The following is a 21,663-nucleotide window of genomic DNA, read 5'->3' as shown; positions in this document are numbered from 1 at the left end:
AAAAAAATAAACATCCTGCTATATTTTAATGCGTATTGTTTTAAGCCACAGCTGAATCAAATTCCGTTGATGATAGTTTTGGATTCATGCTTGGTTTACAAGTATTATGTTTAAGCATACTCACGGAACATGCACTCTAGGGAACTTATGGAGATCAACATCTGTCATTTTCTGGATGGTACAAATGAGAACATGGGCAAGGACATAGGAAGCCAATCCATATTTGAACATGCTAAACCAACTAAGGAAACTGTAAGACCGTTGAATCTCAAAGATATTCATCCACTCTTACCAAGAACTGTGCTCCGTCAATGGATTTCTTCATCACCACTTTGTCACAGCCTGACAGCTTCAGCTGAAAAAGTCATAACATATGTCACACATTCATAGGTTATGCTTTGTCACAACCTCACAGCTTCAGACACACACGCACGCACGCACGCACGTGCACACGCACACGCACACATACAGTATATGGGTCAGTGACAAAATGGGGTTGGCAAGATCGAGGGCTTGGAGCGCAAAGGGCTTATGTGACATTTTTACCAAAAATGTACTTTTATTATTTTAAAGGTCGCCATGAGCTCTATCAGATGGTAAAAGAATATGGTCTTTATAATGTTTTACTACTTTCTAATCTAGGCTGAAAACCTAGAGCCAAAAATTCATTCTTAGTCCATTGTCTTGCGCGCCCTTCACTAAAAGATTAGATAAAGGTGCAGGAGTCAGGTAAAAGTTTGAAAAATGTTCTTGTTGGATTTGATCCAGCAACCTTCTGGTTATAAGCCTGGTATCTCAATCACTGCACCACTGTAATTCATCCTAATTCTGTTCAGTTACATATTCTTCATTGAATGGTTAGATAAAGGTGATAGAGCCACGTAAAAGTTGAAAAATATTCCTTGTCTCCTTGAACTCAGAACCTTCTGTGCTCAAGGCCTGCATCTTAACCACAGCTCCACCATGGTTCATACTTTCTCTGGTCTCTTGCACGCTCTTCAGTGAAAGATTAGATACAGACCACAGTAGTCAGAAAAAAGTTGGAAATATGTCCTGGTTGCATTCGAACCAGGAACCTTCTGGTTGCAAGCCCTGTATCTAAAATACTGCACCACAGAGGTTCTTACCCATTCTGTTAACTTGCGTGGTATTCACTACAATATTTGATAAAGGTAAAAGCCCCAGGTAAAAGTCTAAATGTCCATTGCCATTCACAATGCATGGGGCGCTTAAAGTTAAATATCTCCCAAACGACAAATGATTTCAAAGAAAAAATCTCAAGCATGCATGTCCACAGTAAGGTGGATTTTTTGAACTGTGAATGGAGTATCTAGGTGAAAGTGTTTTTTAAGGTCCCAAATTCGTCCATCGACCTCCATTATAAATCTCTGAACTTTTAAAGGAGTACAATTCTAAAACTATTAAACATTTCAAAGATTCCTTTTCAGGCAAACATGTCCACAGTAAGATGAACATTTTAAAGTATGAATGGGGGTACTAGCAGTAAGTATGTAGGATTAGTAGCCTGTACTCGTTTCCCTTTGCCGCATCCACAATGCATGGAGCGCTTAAAGTTAAATATCTCCCAAACTACAAATGATTTCAAAGAAAAAATCTCAAGCATGCATGTCCACAGTAAGGTGGATTTTTTGAACTGTGAATGGAGTTTCTAGGTGAAAGTGATTTTTTGTGTTTTTTTTAGGTCCCAAATTCTTCCATCGACCTCCATTATAAATCTCTGAACTTTTAAAGGAGTACAATTCTAAAACTATTAAACATTTCAAAGATTCCTTTTCAGGCAAACATGTCCACAGTAAGATGAACATGTTAAAGTATGAATGGGGTTACTAGCAGTAAGTATGTAGGATTAGTAGCCTGTACTCGTTTCCCTTTGCCGCATCCACAATGCATGGGGCGCTTAAAGTTAAATATCTCCCAAACTACAAATGATTTCAAAGAAAAAATCTCAAGCATGCATGTCCACAGTAAGTTGGAATTTTTGAACTGTGAATGAAGTTTCTAGGTGAAAGTGTTTTTTTGATGTCCCAAATTCTTCCATCGACCTCCATTATAAATCTCTGAACTTTTAAAGGAGTACACAGCACAGATGTACGCTCAGGCAAGGATAACTTTTATTACAGTTTGTAAAAGTGACAGTTTCATGCTCATTGTCTGATGTGACTTTAAGGTTGACATGTAAATCAGTGTGAATGCTAATGTGCACTTCATTGTCATCATCAATGTATGATTATTTGTCTAATTGTTTGTTTTTAATTTCACCTTTTCTTCAATAAAGCCCTGCCAACTACACCATATGGCCTGTTCCTTGGAGGAGTTAATGCAAAAAGGACTTTAGCTTGTTATTAATTCAGTTCCTACATTGACACAATAGTATATGAGAAAAGTCATACTAAACTCGTTCTGTGTCATAAAAAATACTATATAAACAAAATGCCATACTGTCCTGTCGTTAAAAAAATACTTTGTTCTTGTCAGCCTAAATTGTTCACAGCACAGCTATCTATTTTTATTATATTTAATTCTTGTGACTGGTGTGGTTGTCATGGTTACTAACCATGTGTCATGTTTGTCAGAATGATTGGAGGGCGGAGTGTGTCATCAGTGGAGATCTGGCCCACCTGGATTGTCCTCTATAAAAGAGGTGGTTGGACTTCATTCTTGTTCTCTCTCTCACTGTGAAGCTCACTGGGAGCACTCCAGCCTTTTGGATTTTGCTTGTTAAAGAACAAGATCACTGTGGTAGAGGTTTGGGTTTTGTAGTTACCTTGTCATGATGTAACTCCAAAGGTGAACAAGAAATCTAAAATAATTGCTGTATAATAATTGAATAGAAATTTATCATTCAAAATATGCTCCTCATTGACATTGTACGGTGAAACGGTCACTCTTTTAGCACGTAAACGAACACAAACAAAGCTCATTCAGTCAATATAGAACATCACCAAACCCAGTACTGGTTTTTTTTTAAATAAAAATGTCAACTTCCTGTTGATTTTACTATTTGAAGATCCAGATCCGCGGATCCAGTCCGAGTTCTTTTTAATAAAAATAGCAAAATCAACAGGATGTTAGCATTTTTATTTAAAAAACAAACGGTACTGGGTTTGGTGATGTTCTATATAGTCTGAATCAACTTTATTTGCGTTCGTTTGTGCTAAAAGAGTGACTTTGAGAGCTGTTTCAGCCTACAATGTAATTCATTGAGGAGCATATTTTTTTATTATCAATGGAGCAATTATTTTAGATTTCTTGCCCACCTTTTGGAGATGCATCATGGCAAGGTAACTACACAACCCAAACCTCTACCAAAGTGGTCGTGCCCTTTAAGCACTGTTAACCACCCCAGTATCCGTATTGTGGGTATAGCTTTAGCAGAAAATAGCCGATCGACAAGCTCACTGCGACACGTTGTGAGCTTGTCGATGGGCTATTTTCAGTCAAAACTTTACTCATAATAACACAACACAAAACAGAAAATACACTAGTATTGAGCCCTGAGGCTCACCGGTTACCCATATGGGGTTAAGTTAATAAAAATGTAATAAAAGTTTAATAGTTTAATAAAATAGTTTAAACGTTCTTTGTTTGTGTGAGTTTCCTCATTTTGTTACAAACTCAGCTGTTTGCAACACTCTTGGTTGGTTGTTGCAATAAATACATTACATTTAAGTGGTTGAATTTATGTAATTTGTTATCCCTGAGTCACTAGAATACCTCAAAACGAAGTATGGAGCTCGGCCTATAATTGATCATTGTTTTGATTGATATGCTGCATGCCATGAGTGCGAAGTGGTATTTTCTTAAACTTAATTCAGTTAATCATAGAGGATCTGTGGTCATAATACAGCACTGTTTGAGGAACTATAGTTGAAAACTTAAGACATATTTTTTAATGTCCCGTCCAAAGTGAGAACAATGTAGCCTACTTGATTTAACACCAAAACTGCTATAGTTTTGATCATCTGAAACTAAGGAATTTATAAATGACAAAAAGGGTATGAATTTTTATGACATTACGAAACATCTCTCTGTTTCCTTTCAATGAAAGTGTAAATCTGGGTTCAGACTCAGCCAGAGTGAACGTTTTCTGGTGGTTTTAGACAACCTAAATCTCAGTTGTGTCATAATGAACCCTTTCCCTGATCATCAGAGGGTGTATCTAGTAGATCCAGTCATTCTGTCAGGGGTAGAGGTGTTTGCTGTGGATTTTCATCTTTTGACCTGTCACCTCTCGCTTTAACTTTAAATATAACCTCAAAATCCTAATTAATGTGAAAGGCCTGGTGGTGCAAGAGTAAAGCATAGGCTTCACAAGCGGATGGTTGTGGGTTTGAATCTTGGTCAGGGAAGATCTCAATTTTCGGTCTTTTTAAGGCGAGAACCATGGATGAAGCCCGCCTCCTTCCTCACGCCCTCTTTTAGCTCCGGTAGGAGAGGGAGGAGCATGGAGGGAGCCCACCTCCAGGGGGAGGAGCTTAATACATTTACATATTAATTAAAGATTTTTATTTTAGTATTTTTTAGCCACTGTTTTTTTTCACATGAATTTGTATGAGACATTTTTTTATTGTTTTTTTTCATCACCAGTTTGTATTGACCACAGCTCCATTGTTTTTTTGTTGTATTACCCTTTTAGTTTAGTTGTTTTGAGTGAGCTTTGAACCTCGAACCTTTAGTTTGTGAACCTTTGATTTATCTTTTAAGCCACGCTGGCATGGAAGGTACAATTGGGAACGTCATCCTTAACCCGCCTTTTAGAATTTAGATGGACAGTGAAAATGATCTTCAGGAGCCTTGAACCCCAAACATTCTGCATCCAGACCCTGTGTTTAACTCTTGAGCCACGCTGGCATGGTAAGTACAATTGGAAACGTCATCGTTAACCCGCCTTTTAGAATTTAGATGGACAGTGAAAATGTTCTTCAGGAGCCTTGAACCCCAAACCTTCTGCTTTCAGACCCTGTGTTTATCTCTTGAGCCACACAGGTATGGATAATGCAAAAGAGAACGTAATAGTTAAACCACCTTTTAGAAGTTAGATGGACAGTGAAAATGTGCTCCAGGAGTTTTGAACCTTAAACCTTCGGTTTATAAACCCCAGAGTTTTCTCTTGAGCCATGGTGGCATGAACCATGCAACTGAGTACATAATACTTAAACCACCTTTTCAGGATTGAGATGGACAATGAAAATGTTCTTTAGGAGCTTTGAACCTTAAACTCTTTGGTTCATAAACAGTGACACATCTCTTGAGCCACAGAGACACGAAACATTCCGATGAGAAGGAAATACTTATCCTTTTAGTATTTAGATGCACAGTGTATTTCTACATTAACTTCACCACTTAAACCCTCTATTCTTAGTAAAGTTGCAACTTTACTTTCCCGCTTGCCTTGTTACCATCTACACCAAATCTTTTCACAAAGAATTGTCAATCTACAAGCTCACAACACGTCGACACATTGTAAATCTTGACAAATGTTTGCCGCCAGAATAGGGACGCTGGGCCTTACTTCTCCCACCACTGCTGAAGAGCATACAAGACATTAGACAACTAAGAAACCCCAGTGGTGCAGTTTTAAAGCGGCCCGCAGGTTAATATCAGAATACTGATATATTATTGATTTCAGCTGTTACAATTCCAAACATGCAAACATGACCCGCTTTAATTACTTCAGTCTATATTAGTAGCTTGATGACTAGTATTACAATTCTATTGTCTTTTTATGTCCAATGTATTTGTAATTAAATTCATAAGGTTAATATAAGTATCTAAATGCATTTCAAATTAAATACGAATGTTACTTTTCAGGATCCCAATTCAAAAGTAGAAAAAAAAATCACACCCTGTGTGAAGGTAGCGGCGCCTTTGATACATTATGTCATCGATATGTGTTTATAATGTGTTTATAGCCAGAGCTCGATGAACGTTAGGGACCAAAAAAATCGTCACTACAAAGTACTACCAATCAACTCTAAATTGCCTGAAACGTACTCCTAACAGGTTTTTGGGGGGACGATTTTGGCCTCCACACTTAGTGATTTTTTTGGATTTAACTTTCGTTTCGGTAGTGACAAACTTTCGTTTCGGTAGTGACCCAATGGTGAAAAAAAAAGTCACTACAAAGTACTACCAATCAACTCTAAATTGCCTGAAACGTACTCCTAACAGGTTTTTGGGGGGACGATTTTTTTTTTGGCCTCCTCACTTAATGATTTTTGCGGATTTAACTTTCGTTTCGGTAAAATAAATTTTACCGAAACGAAAATTACCAATCAACTCTAAATTGCCTGAAACGTACTCCTAACAGGTTTTTGGGGGGACGATTTTGGCCTCCACACTTAGTGATTTTTTCGGATTTAACTTTCGTTTCGGTAGTGACAAACTTTCGTTTCGGTAGTGACCCAATGGTGAAAAAAAAAAAGTCACTACAAAGTACTACCAATCAACTCTAAATTGCCTGAAATGTACTCCTAACAGGTTTTTGGGGGGACGATTTTGGCCTCCACACTTAGTGATTTTTTCGGATTTCAAGATCAAGATCAAGATTGATCAAGATTGCTTTATTTGTCATTAGTTTTCCATCTGCAAGCAGTGCTAGAAAAACAAACGAAATTATGTTTCTCCCAGTCAGAGACAGCAGAATTCATAAAAGAATAAAAAAACAAACAGTGCAGAAACATACAGTACCCTATCGACCTGAATTAAAAGTCCTAAAAACCATAATGCACACTATAAAATAAGCATACATTGATAAAAACAAGGTATTGACAATAAAACTGAGTAAAATTCATTCATCTACTAGGGAGATTTGAGTTCAGGAATCTAATTGCCTGGGGAAAGAAAGTATTTCTCATCCTCTCTGTCCTGGCATTTATGCTTCTGTACCGTTTCCCTGACGGCAGAAGAGAGATGAGGCTGTGAGAGGGGTGGGTGGTGTCCCTGATGATGTTGGTTACCCTCCTCAAGCATCTCTGCCTATATATGTCTGCCAGAGATGGCAGCGAGGTGCCGATGATCTTCTCCGCTGTTCTCACCGTCCTGTTCAGCTGCTTCCTCTCCTCGGCTGTGCTGTTTCCATACCAGGAGGTGAAGCAGTAAGTGAGTAGACTCTCTATGGCACCTCTGTAGAACATGGTCATGGCTGGGATGGGCAGGTCCACTTTCCTCAGCTGACGGAGAGGGTAGAGGCGCTGTTGGGCCTTCTTTATGATGGCAGTGGTGTTGCTGCTAGGGGCCAGATTTTCTGTCAACCGTACACCCAAGAATGTTGTGCTGGTTACCCTCTCCACAGCTGCGCCATCGATGTCCATTGGCTGATGTTGTGGCCTGATCCTTGTCCTAAAGTCCACAATCATCTCTTTGGTTTTTTCTGTGTTTAGGGCGAGATTGTGCGTTTTGCACCAAACTGCCAGCTGCTCCACCTCCATTCTGTAGGCAGCTTCATCTTCATTTGTTATGAGGCCGACCACGGTGGTGTCATCAGCGAACTTTAAAATGTGGTTGCTTTTGAACCTGGCCGTGCAGTCATGCGTAAGCAGAGTGAACAGTAAGGGGCTCAGTACACAGCCCTGAGGAGATCCTGTGTTCACTTCAACAGGTTTTGACGTGTTGCTGCCTACTCTGACTGTTTGTCTCCTATGTGTCAGGAAGTCCAGGATCCAATTACAGATGCTAGTATCCACATTCAGCACCCTCAGCTTCTCCACCAACTGCTGTGGTATGATGGTATTAAAAGCAGAGCTGAAGTCTATGAATAAGATCCTGGCATAGGTGTTTGTCTTTTCCAGATGCGACAGAGTGAAGTGGAGCATGGTGGAAATAGCATCCTCTGTCGAACGGTTGGGTCTGTAAGCGAATTGGAAAGGATCCAGGTCGGCACTAAGGCCTGCTTTAATATGTCCCATGACAAGCCTCTCGAAGCATTTCATGACGACTGGGGTAAGGGCCACAGGGCGATAATCATTCATGCAGGCTGGGCTGGGTTTTTTAGGCACAGGTATGATGGTGGCGCTCTTCCAACAGGCAGGTACTCTGGCTTGGCTGAGAGAGATGTTGAAAATGTCTGTAAAAACATCTTTTAGTTGTTCTGCACAGTCTTTCAGCACGCGGCCTGGTAGATTGTCTGGTCCAGTAGCCTTTCGAGGGTTAATGTTGGAAAAAGCCCTCTTGACCTCAGTGGTGGATAGCTGGGGTACCTGGTCTGTGGATGAGGATGTAAATCTCTGTGCCTCTCTGTCATTTGTGGCCTCGAACCGTGTGTAAAAGGCATTAAGGTTATCAGGAAGGGATGGGTCAGTGGGGACTGGCTGAGGAGCAGGCTTATAGCCTGTTACTGTACGGAACCCCTGCCACAGCCGACGAGTGTCCTTGTTGTCATTAAAGTGACTTGCCAACGTTTTCCCATATAGTCCTTTTGCCTCTTTAATGCCTTTTTCCAGGTCATTTCTTGCCTTCCTATAGGCCACCGGATCGCCAGATCGAAAGGCAGCATCCCTGGCCCTCAATAGTAGGCGTGTCTTCCTGGTCAGCCATGGTTTTTGACTGGCACGTATTTTTATCGTCTTTATTACAGTGACATCGTCTATGCACTCAGTTACATAACCTGTCACCGACTCTGTGTATTCCTGTAAATCTGTGACGCCCTCACATGTCGCTGCCTCTCTAAAAACATGCCATAGTGTGCAGTCAAAGCATCCCTGTAATGTTTCTGTAGCCCCCCTTGGCCATACTCTGATCTCCTTTATGACTGGACGTTCCTGCTTCACCCTGGGCTTGTAGGTGGGCGTCAGCATCACAGTCAGATGGTCAGAGGCTCCAATATGTGGTAGGGGGGTTGCTCTATAAGCATTTTTTATATTTGTGTACACCTTGTCCAAAGTGTTTTTCCCCCTTGTTGCACACTTAACATGCTGATAAAATTTTGGTAGGACAGATTTTAAATTTGCCTGGTTAAAATCTCCCCCCACCAAATAAAAAGCATCAGGGTGGGCCAGTTGCAATTCACTGATAGCACTGTATAACTTACTCATGGCATCCTTTACATTCGCGCTGGGTGGAACATAAACAGCAACAATAAAAGCAGCTGTCAGCTCTCGCGGCATGTAGAAGGGACGGCATCTTAAAATCATGTATTCCACATTTTGATCGCAGAATGATCCGACTTTCGTGACGTCACGACACCAGGAGTTGTTTGTGTACACAGCCACGCCTCCTCCCGTCACTTTCCCGGGAAAGTGACTTTCGTTTCGGTAAAATACATTTTACCGAAACGAAAATTACCAATCAACTCTAAATTGCCTGAAACGTACTCCTAACAGGTTTTTGGGGGGACAATTTTGGCCTCCACACTTAGTGATTTTTTCGGATTTAACTTTCGTTTCGGTAGTGACAAACTTTCGTTTCGGTAGTGACCCAATGGTAAAAAAAAAAAAGTCACTATAAAGTACTACCAATCAACTCTAAATTGCCTGAAACGTACTCCTAACAGGGTTTCGGGGGGACGATTTTGGCCTCCACACTTAGTGATTTTTTCGGATTTAACTTTCGTTGACATAAAATAAATTTTACCGAAACGAAAATTACCAATCAACTCTAAATTGCCTGAAACGTACTCCTAACAGGTTTTTGGGGGGACGATTTTGGCCTCCACACTTAGTGATTTTTTCGGATTTAACTTTCGTTTCGGTAAAATACATTTTACCGAAACGAAAATGACCAATCAACTCTAAATTGCCTGAAACGTACTCCTAACAGGTTTTTGGGGGGACGATTTTGGCCTCCACACTTAGTGATTTTTTCGGATTTAACTTTCGTTGACATAAAATAAATTTTACCGAAACGAAAATTACCAATCAACTCTAAATTGCCTGAAACGTACTCCTAACAGGTTTTTGGGGGGACGATTTTGGCCTCCACACTTAGTGATTTTTTCGGATTTAAATTTCGTTTCGGTAAAATACATTTTACCGAAACGAAAATTACCAATCAACTCTAAATTGCCTGAAACGTACTCCTAACAGGTTTTTGGGGGGACGATTTTGGCCTCCACACTTAGTGATTTTTTCGGATTTAACTTTCGTTTCGGTAAAATAAATTTTACCGAAACGAAACATTTTCCTGATTTTTTGGGGTAGGCTAGAAAATTGGAAAAATGGCAAAGACATTCTTTGATTTTTATTCTGGGATGAAAGATTTGGGAAAAAAAACTATTTTGAGCTTTTCTCAGTGTCAGTCCCAAATCAAAAGAAGCCAAAATACTAAGCAGAATATCAGAAAAATGGAGCATTTTCCTGATTTTTTGGTGGGATAGAAAATTGAAAAAATGAAGCAATACGATACGATACGATACGATACAACTTTATTGTCAGCTTTCACCGAAATTTGCTTTGTGTCCATGACGTCACCGTTCAAGATACAGGCAGGACATACACAATACATTACACAAAGTACATTGCAGGACATACATCACAGAAGCAGACAGAAACAAGCAATGTTTTATTTAGGTTCTGAAACGAAAATCAGTAAGATAGACTTGAGAAGTGAATTCGAATTGAATCTCAGATTATACTAAGATACCTTCAGAGGCCCGGGGGATTTTAGTATAATCTGAGCTTCAAATTGGAAGTGAATATTTGAAAAATTGAGCAATATCTAATTTGGGGTCTGAAAGGAAAATCAGTAAAATAATTGTTTAAAAAGTGAATTGGAATAGAATGTGAGATTATACTAAGATCCCCTGACCCATGTCCACAGTAAGGTGGATTTTTTTAACTGTGAATGGAGTTTCTAGGTGAAAGTGTTTTTTTGTGTTTTTTTTTAGGTCCCAAATTCTTCCATCGACCTCCATTATAAATCTCTGAACTTTTAAAGGAGTACAATTCTAAAACTATTAAACATTTCAAAGATTCCTTTTCAGGCAAACATGTCCACAGTAAGATGAACATTTTAAAGTATGAATGGGGTTACTAGCAGTAAGTATGTAGGATTAGTAGCCTGTACTCGTTTCCCTTTGCCGCATCCACAATGCATGGGACGCTTAAAGTTAAATATCTCCCAAACTACAAATGATTTCAAAGAAAAAATCTCAAGCATGCATGTCCACAGTAAGGTGGATTTTTTGAACTGTGAATGGAGTATCTAGGTGAAAGTGTTTTTTTGAGGTCCCAAATTCGTCCATCGACCTCCATTATAAATCTCTGAACTTTTAAAGGAGTACAATTCTAAAACTATTAAACATTTCAAAGATTCCTTTTCAGGCAAACATGTCCACAGTAAGATGAACATTTTAAAGTATGAATGGGGTTACTAGCAGTAAGTATGTAGGATTAGTAGCCTGTACTTGTTTCCCTTTGCCGCATCCACAATGCATGGGGCGCTTAAAGTTAAATATCTCCAAAACTACAAATGATTTCAAAGAAAAAATCTCAAGCATGCATGTCCACAGTAAGGTGGATTTGTTGAACTGTGAATGGAGTATCTAGGTGAAAGTGTTTTTTTGAGGTCCCAAATTCGTCCATCGACCTCCATTATAAATCTCTGAACTTTTAAAGGAGTACAATTCTAAAACTATGCAACATTTCAAAGATTCCTTTTCAGGCAAACATGTCCAGAGTAAGACGAACATTTTAAAGTATGAATGAGGTTACTAGGCGTAAGTATGTAGTTGTAAGCCTGCCTTTAAATGTCCATTGCCGCATCGACAATGAATGGGGCGCTTAAAGTTAAATATCTCCAAGACTACAAATGATTTCAAAAGAAAAAATCTCAAGCATGCATGTCCACAGTAAGGTGGAATTTTTGAACTGTGAATGGAGTTTCTAGGTGAACGTGTTTTTTTGAGGTCCCTATACCCTAACCCTAACCTTCCATCCGCCTCCATTCTAAATCTCTGAACTTTTAAATGAGTACAATTCTAAAACTATGCAACATTTCAAAGATTCCTTTTCAGGCAAACATGTCCAGAGTAAGACGAACATTTTAAAGTATGAATGAGGTTACTAGGCGTAAGTATGTAGTTGTAAGCCTGCCTTTAAATGTCCATTGCCGCATCGACAATGAATGGGGCGCTTAAAGTTAAATATCTCCAAAACTACAAATGATTTCAAAAGAAAAAATCTCAAGCATGCATGTCCACAGTAAGGTGGAATTTTTGAACTGTGAATGGAGTTTCTAGGTGAACGTGTTTTTTTGAGGTCCCTATACCCTAACCCTAACCTTCCATCCGCCTCCATTCTAAATCTCTGAACTTTTAAATGAGTACAATTCTAAAACTATGCAACATTTCAAAGATTCCTTTTCAGGCAAACATGTCCAGAGTAAGACGAACATTTTAAAGTATGAATGAGGTTACTAGGCGTAAGTATGTAGTTGTAAGCCTGCCTTTAAATGTCCATTGCCGCATCGACAATGAATGGGGCGCTTAAAGTTAAATATCTCCAAGACTACAAATGATTTCAAAAGAAAAAATCTCAAGCATGCATGTCCACAGTAAGGTGGAATTTTTGAACTGTGAATGGAGTTTCTAGGTGAACGTGTTTTTTTGAGGTCCCTATACCCTAACCCTAACCTTCCATCCGCCTCCATTCTAAATCTCTGAACTTTTAAATGAGTACAATTCTAAAACTATGCAACATTTCAAAGATTCCTTTTCAGGCAAACATGTCCAGAGTAAGACGAACATTTTAAAGTATGAATGAGGTTACTAGGCGTAAGTATGTAGTTGTAAGCCTGACTTTAAATGTCCATTGCCGCATCGACAATGAATGGGGCGCTTAAAGTTAAATATCTCCAAAACTACAAATGATTTCAAAAGAAAAAACCTCAAGCATGCATGTCCACAGTAAGGTGGAATTTTTGAACTGTGAATGGAGTTTCTAGGTGAACGTGTTTTTTTGAGGTCCCTATACCCTAACCCTAACCTTCCATCCGCCTCCATTCTAAATCTCTGAACTTTTAAATGAGTACAATTCTAAAACTATGCAACATTTCAAAGATTCCTTTTCAGGCAAACATGTCCAGAGTAAGACGAACATTTTAAAGTATGAATGAGGTTACTAGGCGTAAGTATGTAGTTGTAAGCCTGCCTTTAAATGTCCATTGCCGCATCGACAATGAATGGGGCGCTTAAAGTTAAATATCTCCAAGACTACAAATGATTTCAAAAGAAAAAATCTCAAGCATGCATGTCCACAGTAAGGTGGAATTTTTGAACTGTGAATGGAGTTTCTAGGTGAACGTGTTTTTTTGAGGTCCCTATACCCTAACCCTAACCTTCCATCCGCCTCCATTCTAAATCTCTGAACTTTTAAATGAGTACAATTCTAAAACTATGCAACATTTCAAAGATTCCTTTTCAGGCAAACATGTCCAGAGTAAGACGAACATTTTAAAGTATGAATGAGGTTACTAGGCGTAAGTATGTAGTTGTAAGCCTGCCTTTAAATGTCCATTGCCGCATCGACAATGAATGGGGCGCTTAAAGTTAAATATCTCCAAAACTACAAATGATTTCAAAAGAAAAAATCTCAAGCATGCATGTCCACAGTAAGGTGGAATTTTTGAACTGTGAATGGAGTTTCTAGGTGAACGTGTTTTTTTGAGGTCCCTATACCCTAACCCTAACCTTCCATCCGCCTCCATTCTAAATCTCTGAACTTTTAAATGAGTACAATTCTAAAACTATGCAACATTTCAAAGATTCCTTTTCAGGCAAACATGTCCAGAGTAAGACGAACATTTTAAAGTATGAATGAGGTTACTAGGCGTAAGTATGTAGTTGTAAGCCTGCCTTTAAATGTCCATTGCCGCATCGACAATGAATGGGGCGCTTAAAGTTAAATATCTCCAAGACTACAAATGATTTCAAAAGAAAAAATCTCAAGCATGCATGTCCACAGTAAGGTGGAATTTTTGAACTGTGAATGGAGTTTCTAGGTGAACGTGTTTTTTTGAGGTCCCTATACCCTAACCCTAACCTTCCATCCGCCTCCATTCTAAATCTCTGAACTTTTAAATGAGTACAATTCTAAAACTATGCAACATTTCAAAGATTCCTTTTCAGGCAAACATGTCCAGAGTAAGACGAACATTTTAAAGTATGAATGAGGTTACTAGGCGTAAGTATGTAGTTGTAAGCCTGACTTTAAATGTCCATTGCCGCATCGACAATGAATGGGGCGCTTAAAGTTAAATATCTCCAAAACTACAAATGATTTCAAAAGAAAAAATCTCAAGCATGCATGTCCACAGTAAGGTGGAATTTTTGAACTGTGAATGGAGTTTCTAGGTGAACGTGTTTTTTTGAGGTCCCTATACCCTAACCCTAACCTTCCATCCGCCTCCATTCTAAATCTCTGAACTTTTAAATGAGTACAATTCTAAAACTATGCAACATTTCAAAGATTCCTTTTCAGGCAAACATGTCCAGAGTAAGACGAACATTTTAAAGTATGAATGAGGTTACTAGGCGTAAGTATGTAGTTGTAAGCCTGCCTTTAAATGTCCATTGCCGCATCGACAATGAATGGGGCGCTTAAAGTTAAATATCTCCAAGACTACAAATGATTTCAAAAGAAAAAATCTCAAGCATGCATGTCCACAGTAAGGTGGAATTTTTGAACTGTGAATGGAGTTTCTAGGTGAACGTGTTTTTTTGAGGTCCCTATACCCTAACCCTAACCTTCCATCCGCCTCCATTCTAAATCTCTGAACTTTTAAATGAGTACAATTCTAAAACTATGCAACATTTCAAAGATTCCTTTTCAGGCAAACATGTCCAGAGTAAGACGAACATTTTAAAGTATGAATGAGGTTACTAGGCGTAAGTATGTAGTTGTAAGCCTGCCTTTAAATGTCCATTGCCGCATCGACAATGAATGGGGCGCTTAAAGTTAAATATCTCCAAAACTACAAATGATTTCAAAAGAAAAAATCTCAAGCATGCATGTCCACAGTAAGGTGGAATTTTTGAACTGTGAATGGAGTTTCTAGGTGAACGTGTTTTTTTGAGGTCCCTATACCCTAACCCTAACCTTCCATCCGCCTCCATTCTAAATCTCTGAACTTTTAAAGGAGTACAATTCTAAAACTATGCAACATTTCAAAGATTCCTTTTCAGGCAAACATGTCCAGAGTAAGACGAACATTTTAAAGTATGAATGAGGTTACTAGGCGTAAGTATGTAGTTGTAAGCCTGACTTTAAATGTCCATTGCCGCATCGACAATGAATGGGGCGCTTAAAGTTAAATATCTCCAAAACTACAAATGATTTCAAAAGAAAAAATCTCAAGCATGCATGTCCACAGTAAGGTGGAATTTTTGAACTGTGAATGGAGTTTCTAGGTGAACGTGTTTTTTTGAGGTCCCTATACCCTAACCCTAACCTTCCATCCGCCTCCATTCTAAATCTCTGAACTTTTAAATGAGTACAATTCTAAAACTATGCAACATTTCAAAGATTCCTTTTCAGGCAAACATGTCCAGAGTAAGACGAACATTTTAAAGTATGAATGAGGTTACTAGGCGTAAGTATGTAGTTGTAAGCCTGCCTTTAAATGTCCATTGCCGCATCGACAATGAATGGGGCGCTTAAAGTTAAATATCTCCAAAACTACAAATGATTTCAAAAGAAAAAATCTCAAGCATGCATGTCCACAGTAAGGTGGAATTTTTGAACTGTGAATGGAGTTTCTAGGTGAACGTGTTTTTTTGAGGTCCCTATACCCTAACCCTAACCTTCCATCCGCCTCCATTCTAAATCTCTGAACTTTTAAATGAGTACAATTCTAAAACTATGCAACATTTCAAAGATTCCTTTTCAGGCAAACATGTCCAGAGTAAGACGAACATTTTAAAGTATGAATGAGGTTACTAGGCGTAAGTATGTAGTTGTAAGCCTGCCTTTAAATGTCCATTGCCGCATCGACAATGAATGGGGCGCTTAAAGTTAAATATCTCCAAAACTACAAATGATTTCAAAAGAAAAAATCTCAAGCATGCATGTCCACAGTAAGGTGGAATTTTTGAACTGTGAATGGAGTTTCTAGGTGAACGTGTTTTTTTGAGGTCCCTATACCCTAACCCTAACCTTCCATCCGCCTCCATTCTAAATCTCTGAACTTTTAAATGAGTACAATTCTAAAACTATGCAACATTTCAAAGATTCCTTTTCAGGCAAACATGTCCAGAGTAAGACGAACATTTTAAAGTATGAATGAGGTTACTAGGCGTAAGTATGTAGTTGTAAGCCTGCCTTTAAATGTCCATTGCCGCATCGACAATGAATGGGGCGCTTAAAGTTAAATATCTCCAAAACTACAAATGATTTCAAAAGAAAAAATCTCAAGCATGCATGTCCACAGTAAGGTGGAATTTTTGAACTGTGAATGGAGTTTCTAGGTGAACGTGTTTTTTTGAGGTCCCTATACCCTAACCCTAACCTTCCATCCGCCTCCATTCTAAATCTCTGAACTTTTAAATGAGTACAATTCTAAAACTATGCAACATTTCAAAGATTCCTTTTCAGGCAAACATGTCCAGAGTAAGACGAACATTTTAAAGTATGAATGAGGTTACTAGGCGTAAGTATGTAGTTGTAAGCCTGCCTTTAAATGTCCATTGCCGCATCGACAATGAATGGGGCGCTTAAAGTTAAATATCTCCAAAACTACAAATGATTTCAAAAGAAAAAATCTCAAGCATGCATGTCCACAGTAAGGTGGAATTTTTGAACTGTGAATGGAGTTTCTAGGTGAACGTGTTTTTTGAGGTCCCTATACCCTATCCCTAACCTTCCATCCGCCTCCATTCTAAATCTCTGAACTTTTAAATGAGTACAATTCTAAAACTATGCAACATTTCAAAGATTCCTTTTCAGGCAAACATGTCCAGAGTAAGACGAACATTTTAAAGTATGAATGAGGTTACTAGGCGTAAGTATGTAGTTGTAAGCCTGCCTTTAAATGTCCATTGCCGCATCGACAATGAATGGGGCGCTTAAAGTTAAATATCTCCAAAACTACAAATGATTTCAAAAGAAAAAATCTCAAGCATGCATGTCCACAGTAAGGTGGAATTTTTGAACTGTGAATGGAGTATCTAGGTGAAAGTGTTTTTTTGAGGTCCCAAATTCGTCCATCGACCTCCATTATAAATCTCTGAACTTTTAAAGGAGTACAATTCTAAAACTATTAAACATTTCAAAGATTCCTTTTCAGGCAAACATGTCCATATTAGGATGAACATTTTAAAGTTTGAATGGGGTTTCCATTCTATATATGACATTTTGAATCATTACAGTCAGTTCACCTTCTTTTGGGTCTTGAGTCGAACCAATTACTCCCGCGGAGATATCAAATTTCTCTTTTGGGCCTTGAATCTTGGGACTCAAGGCCCAAAAGAGAAATTTGATGTCTCCGCGGGAGTAATTGGTTCGACTCAAGACTCTTTTGGGTCTTGAGTCTTGGGACTCAAGGCTCAAATCCTGGAAATCAAATCCTGGAAATGGCAAATCAGCATGTGTGGGATTTGAAGGTGCAAGAGTCAGGTAAAAGTGGGAAAAATGTCCAAATCGGATTTGATCTGGGAACCTTCCGGTTATAAGCCCTGCATCTTAACCACTGCACCACAGCGATTCTTATTGCCTTTGTCCACTTGCGTGTTCTTCACTAAAAGATTAGATGAAGGCGCAGGAGTCAGTTAAAAGTTCAAAAAATGTCCTTGTTGGATTTGAACCAGCAACCTTCTGGTTATAAGCCCTGTATCTCAATCACTGCACCACTGTAATTCATACTAATTCTGTTCACTTGCATGTTGTTCATTGAAAGGTTAGATAAAGGTGAAACAGCCATATAAACGTTGGAAAATATTCCTTGTTGGATTTGAACTCAGAACATTCTGTGTGCAAGGCCTGTATCCTATCCACTGCTCCACCATGGTTCATAGTTTCTCTGGTCTCTGGCAGGATGTTCACTGGAAGATTAGATACAGACCACAAGAGTCAGATAAAAATTGGGGAAATGTCCTGGTTAAATTTGAACCGGGAACCTTCTGGTTGCAAGCCCTGTATCTAAACCACTGCACCACAGAGGTTCTTAATATTCTGTTAACTTTCGTTTCGGTAGTGACCAACTTTCGTTTCGGTAGTGACCCAATGGTGAAAAAATAAATTGACTAAGTCCAGAGCTCGATGAATGTTAGGGACCAAAAAAAGTCACTACAAAGTACTACCAATCAACTCTAAATTGCCTGAAACGTACTCCTAACAGGTTTTCGGGGGGACGATTTTGGCCTCCACACCTAGTGATTTTTTCGGATTTAACTTTCGTTTCGGTAGTGACCAACTTTCGTTTCGGTAGTGACCCAATAGTGAATTTACTAAGTGCAGAGCTCGATGAATGTTAGGGACCAAAAAAAATGTCACTACAAAGTACTACCAATCAACTCTAAATTGCCTGAAACGTACTCCTAACAGGTTTTCAGGGGGACGATTTTGGCCTCCACACTTAGTGATTTTTTCGGATTTAACTTTCGTTTCGGTAGTGACCAACTTTCGTTTCGGTAGTGACCCAATGGTGAATTTACGCATCCACAATGCATGGGGCGCTTAAAGTTAAATATCTCCCAAACTACAAATGTATTCAAAGAAAAAATCTCAAGCATGCATGTCCACAGTAAGGTGGAATTTTTGAACTGTGAATGGAGTTTCTAGGTGAAAGTGTTTTTTTGTGTTTTTTTTAGGTCCCAAATTCTTCCATCGACCTCCATTATAAATCTCTGAACTTTTAAAGGAGTACAATTCTAAAACTATTAAACATTTCAAAGATTCCTTTTCAGGCAAACATGTCCACAGTAAGATGAACATTTTAAAGTATGAATGGGGTTACTAGCAGTAAGTATGTAGGATTAGTAGCCTGTACTCGTTTCCCTTTGCCGCATCCACAATGCATGGGACGCTTAAAGTTAAATATCTCCCAAACTACAAATGATTTCAAAGAAAAAATCTCAAGCATGCATGTCCACAGTAAGGTGGATTTTTTGAACTGTGAATGGAGTATCTAGGTGAAAGTGTTTTTTTTGAGGTCCCAAATTCGTCCATCGACCTCCATTATAAATCTCTGAACTTTTAAAGGAGTACAATTCTAAAACTATTAAACATTTCAAAGATTCCTTTTCAGGCAAACATGTCCATATTAGGATGAACATTTTAAAGTTTGAATGGGGTTTCCATTCTATATATGACATTTTGAATCATTACAGTCAGTTCACCTTCTTTTGGGTCTTGAGTCGAACCAATTACTCCCGCGGAGATATCAAATTTCTCTTTTGGGCCTTGAGTCTTGGGACTCAAGGCCCAAAAGAGAAATTTGATGTCTCCGCGGGAGTAATTGGTTCGACTCAAGACTCTTTTGGGTCTTGAGTCTTGGGACTCAAGACTCAAATCCTGGAAATGGCAAATCAGCATGTGTGGGATTTGAAGGTGCAAGAGTCAGGTAAAAGTGGGAAAAATGTCCAAGTTGGATTTGAACTGGGAACCTTCCGGTAATAAGCCCTGTATCTTAACCACTGCACCACAGCCATTTTTATTGACTTTGTCCACTTGTGTGTTCTTCACTAAAAGATTAGATGAAGGCGCAGGAGTCAGGTAAAAGTTCAAAAAATGTCCTTGTTGGATTTGAACCAGCAACCTTCTGGTTATAAGCCCTGTATCTCAATCACTGCACCACTGTAATTCATCCTAATTTTGTTCACTTGCATGTTCTTAGTTGAAAGGTTACAGCCACATAAACGTTGGAAAATATTCCTTGTTGGATTTGAACTCAAAACATTCTGTGTGTAAGGCCTGTATCCTATCCACTGCTCCACCATGGTTCATCGTTTCTCTGGTCTCTTGCAGGATGTTCACTGAAAGATTAGATACAGACCACAAGAGTCAGATAAAAGTTGGGAAAATGTCCTGGTTGAATTTGAACCGGGAACCTTCTGGTTGCAAGCCCTGTATCTACACCACTGCACCACAGAGGTTCTTATTATTCTGTTAACTTTCGTTTCGCTAGTGACCAACTTTCGTTTCGGTAGTGACCCAATGGTGAAAAAATAAATTGACTAAGTCCAGAGCTCGATGAATGTTAGGGACCAAAAAAAGTCACTACGAAGTACTACCAATCAACTCTAAATTGCCTGAAACGTACTCCTAACAGGTTTTCGGGGGGACGATTTTGGCCTCCACACCTAGTGATTTTTTCGGATTTAACTTTCGTTTCGGTAGTGACCAACTTTCGTTTCGGTAGTGACCCAATGGTGAATTTACTAAGTCCAGAGCTCGATGAATGTTAGGGACCAAAAAAAGTCACTACAAAGTACTACCAATCAACTCTAAATTGCCTGAAACGTACTCCTAACAGGTTTTCGTAGGGACGATTTTGGCCTCCACACTTATTGATTTTTTCGGATTTAACTTTCGTTTCGGTAGTGACCAACTTTCGTTTCGGTAGTGACCCAATAGTGAATTTACTAAGTCCAGAGCTCGATGAATGTTAGGGACCAAAAAAAAAGTCACTACAAAGTACTACCAATCAACTCTAAATTGCCTGAAACGTACTCCTAACAGGTTTTCAACAATTCTAAAACTATTAAACATTTCAAAGATTCCTTTTCAGGCAAACATGTCCACAGTAAGATGAACATTTTAAAGTATGAATGGGGTTACTAGCAGTAAGTATGTAGGATTAGTAGCCTGTACTCGTTTCCCTTTGCCGCAGCCACAATGCATGGGGCGCTTAAAGTTAAATATCTCCCAAACTACAAATGATTTCAAAGAAAAAATCTCAAGCATGCATGTCCACAGTAAGGTGGAAAATGGAGTTTCTAGGTGAAAGTGTTTTTTTGAGGTCCCAAATTCTTCCATTGACCTCCATTATAAATCTCTGACATTTTAAAGGAGTACAATTCTAAAACTATTAAACATTTCAAAGATTCCCTTTCAGGCCAACATGTCCACAGTAAGATGAACATTTTAAAGTATGAATGGGGTTACTAGCAGCAAGTATGTAGGACTAGTTGAATGTCCCCCTCTCATACATCCAGCAATACAGCAGAAGGACAAGACTTGGACTCCAAACATGTCACTAACAATCATTTGAAATGTATTTCAGTAAATAAAAGTTTAGCTGGGAAGAGTTCCTTCAGACATAACCCCCCACCTTTAACTATCAGGAAACAGGGGAGGGACGCAGTCCCCCCAATGGTCCTCCAGTACATTGATGGCATGGGACTTGAACCTGCCAACTCTCTGTAGCAGAGGCAACCGATCAAGCACCCAGACCACAGCGCCAACGCACCTTTGGGCCCTCAGCAGGCTTCTCTTCGTGGTTTTGACTTGCTTTTTTATATTTTGGCCTTGAAAATTTCAAAGTACTACAACACTGAAATATGTGACAACTGAGATTTGAACATGGAACCTCTGTGCTGAGAGTCCAACCTTTAAACCACTACTCCATCTCTCCACCATACCAAACAGGTCTCTTCGTGCTTTTGATTTTCTCTTTTGTATTTTGGCCTTGAAAATGTCAAAGTACTACAACACTGAAGTATGGGAGGAGTGGGATTTGAACATGGAACCTCTGTGCTGAGAGTCCAACCTT

At 39.0% G+C, this 21,663-nt stretch overlaps 1 protein-coding gene across 1 annotated transcript in view; it reads right to left on the bottom strand.

Annotated features, from left to right (window-relative positions):
* Positions 1 to 21,663, bottom strand: part of lcp2b (lymphocyte cytosolic protein 2b) — a 37,456-nt gene that overhangs the window by 10,427 nt on the left and 5,366 nt on the right. The window contains exons 2-3 of the mRNA XM_084041699.1: positions 293 to 355; positions 125 to 171 (exon numbers count right to left, since the gene is read on the bottom strand). Coding sequence (XP_083897825.1) covers positions 125 to 171; positions 293 to 355 — 110 coding nt within the window. The remainder of the gene's footprint in view (positions 1 to 124; positions 172 to 292; positions 356 to 21,663) is intronic.

The sequence above is a fragment of the Gymnoscopelus microlampas genome, assembly GCF_963454915.1.
Source record: "Gymnoscopelus microlampas genome assembly, chromosome: 18".
Lineage (NCBI taxonomy): Eukaryota > Metazoa > Chordata > Actinopteri > Myctophiformes > Myctophidae > Gymnoscopelus > Gymnoscopelus microlampas.
Note: the sequence above shows the minus strand (reverse complement) of the source record. Positions and strands in the feature narration are given on the sequence as shown.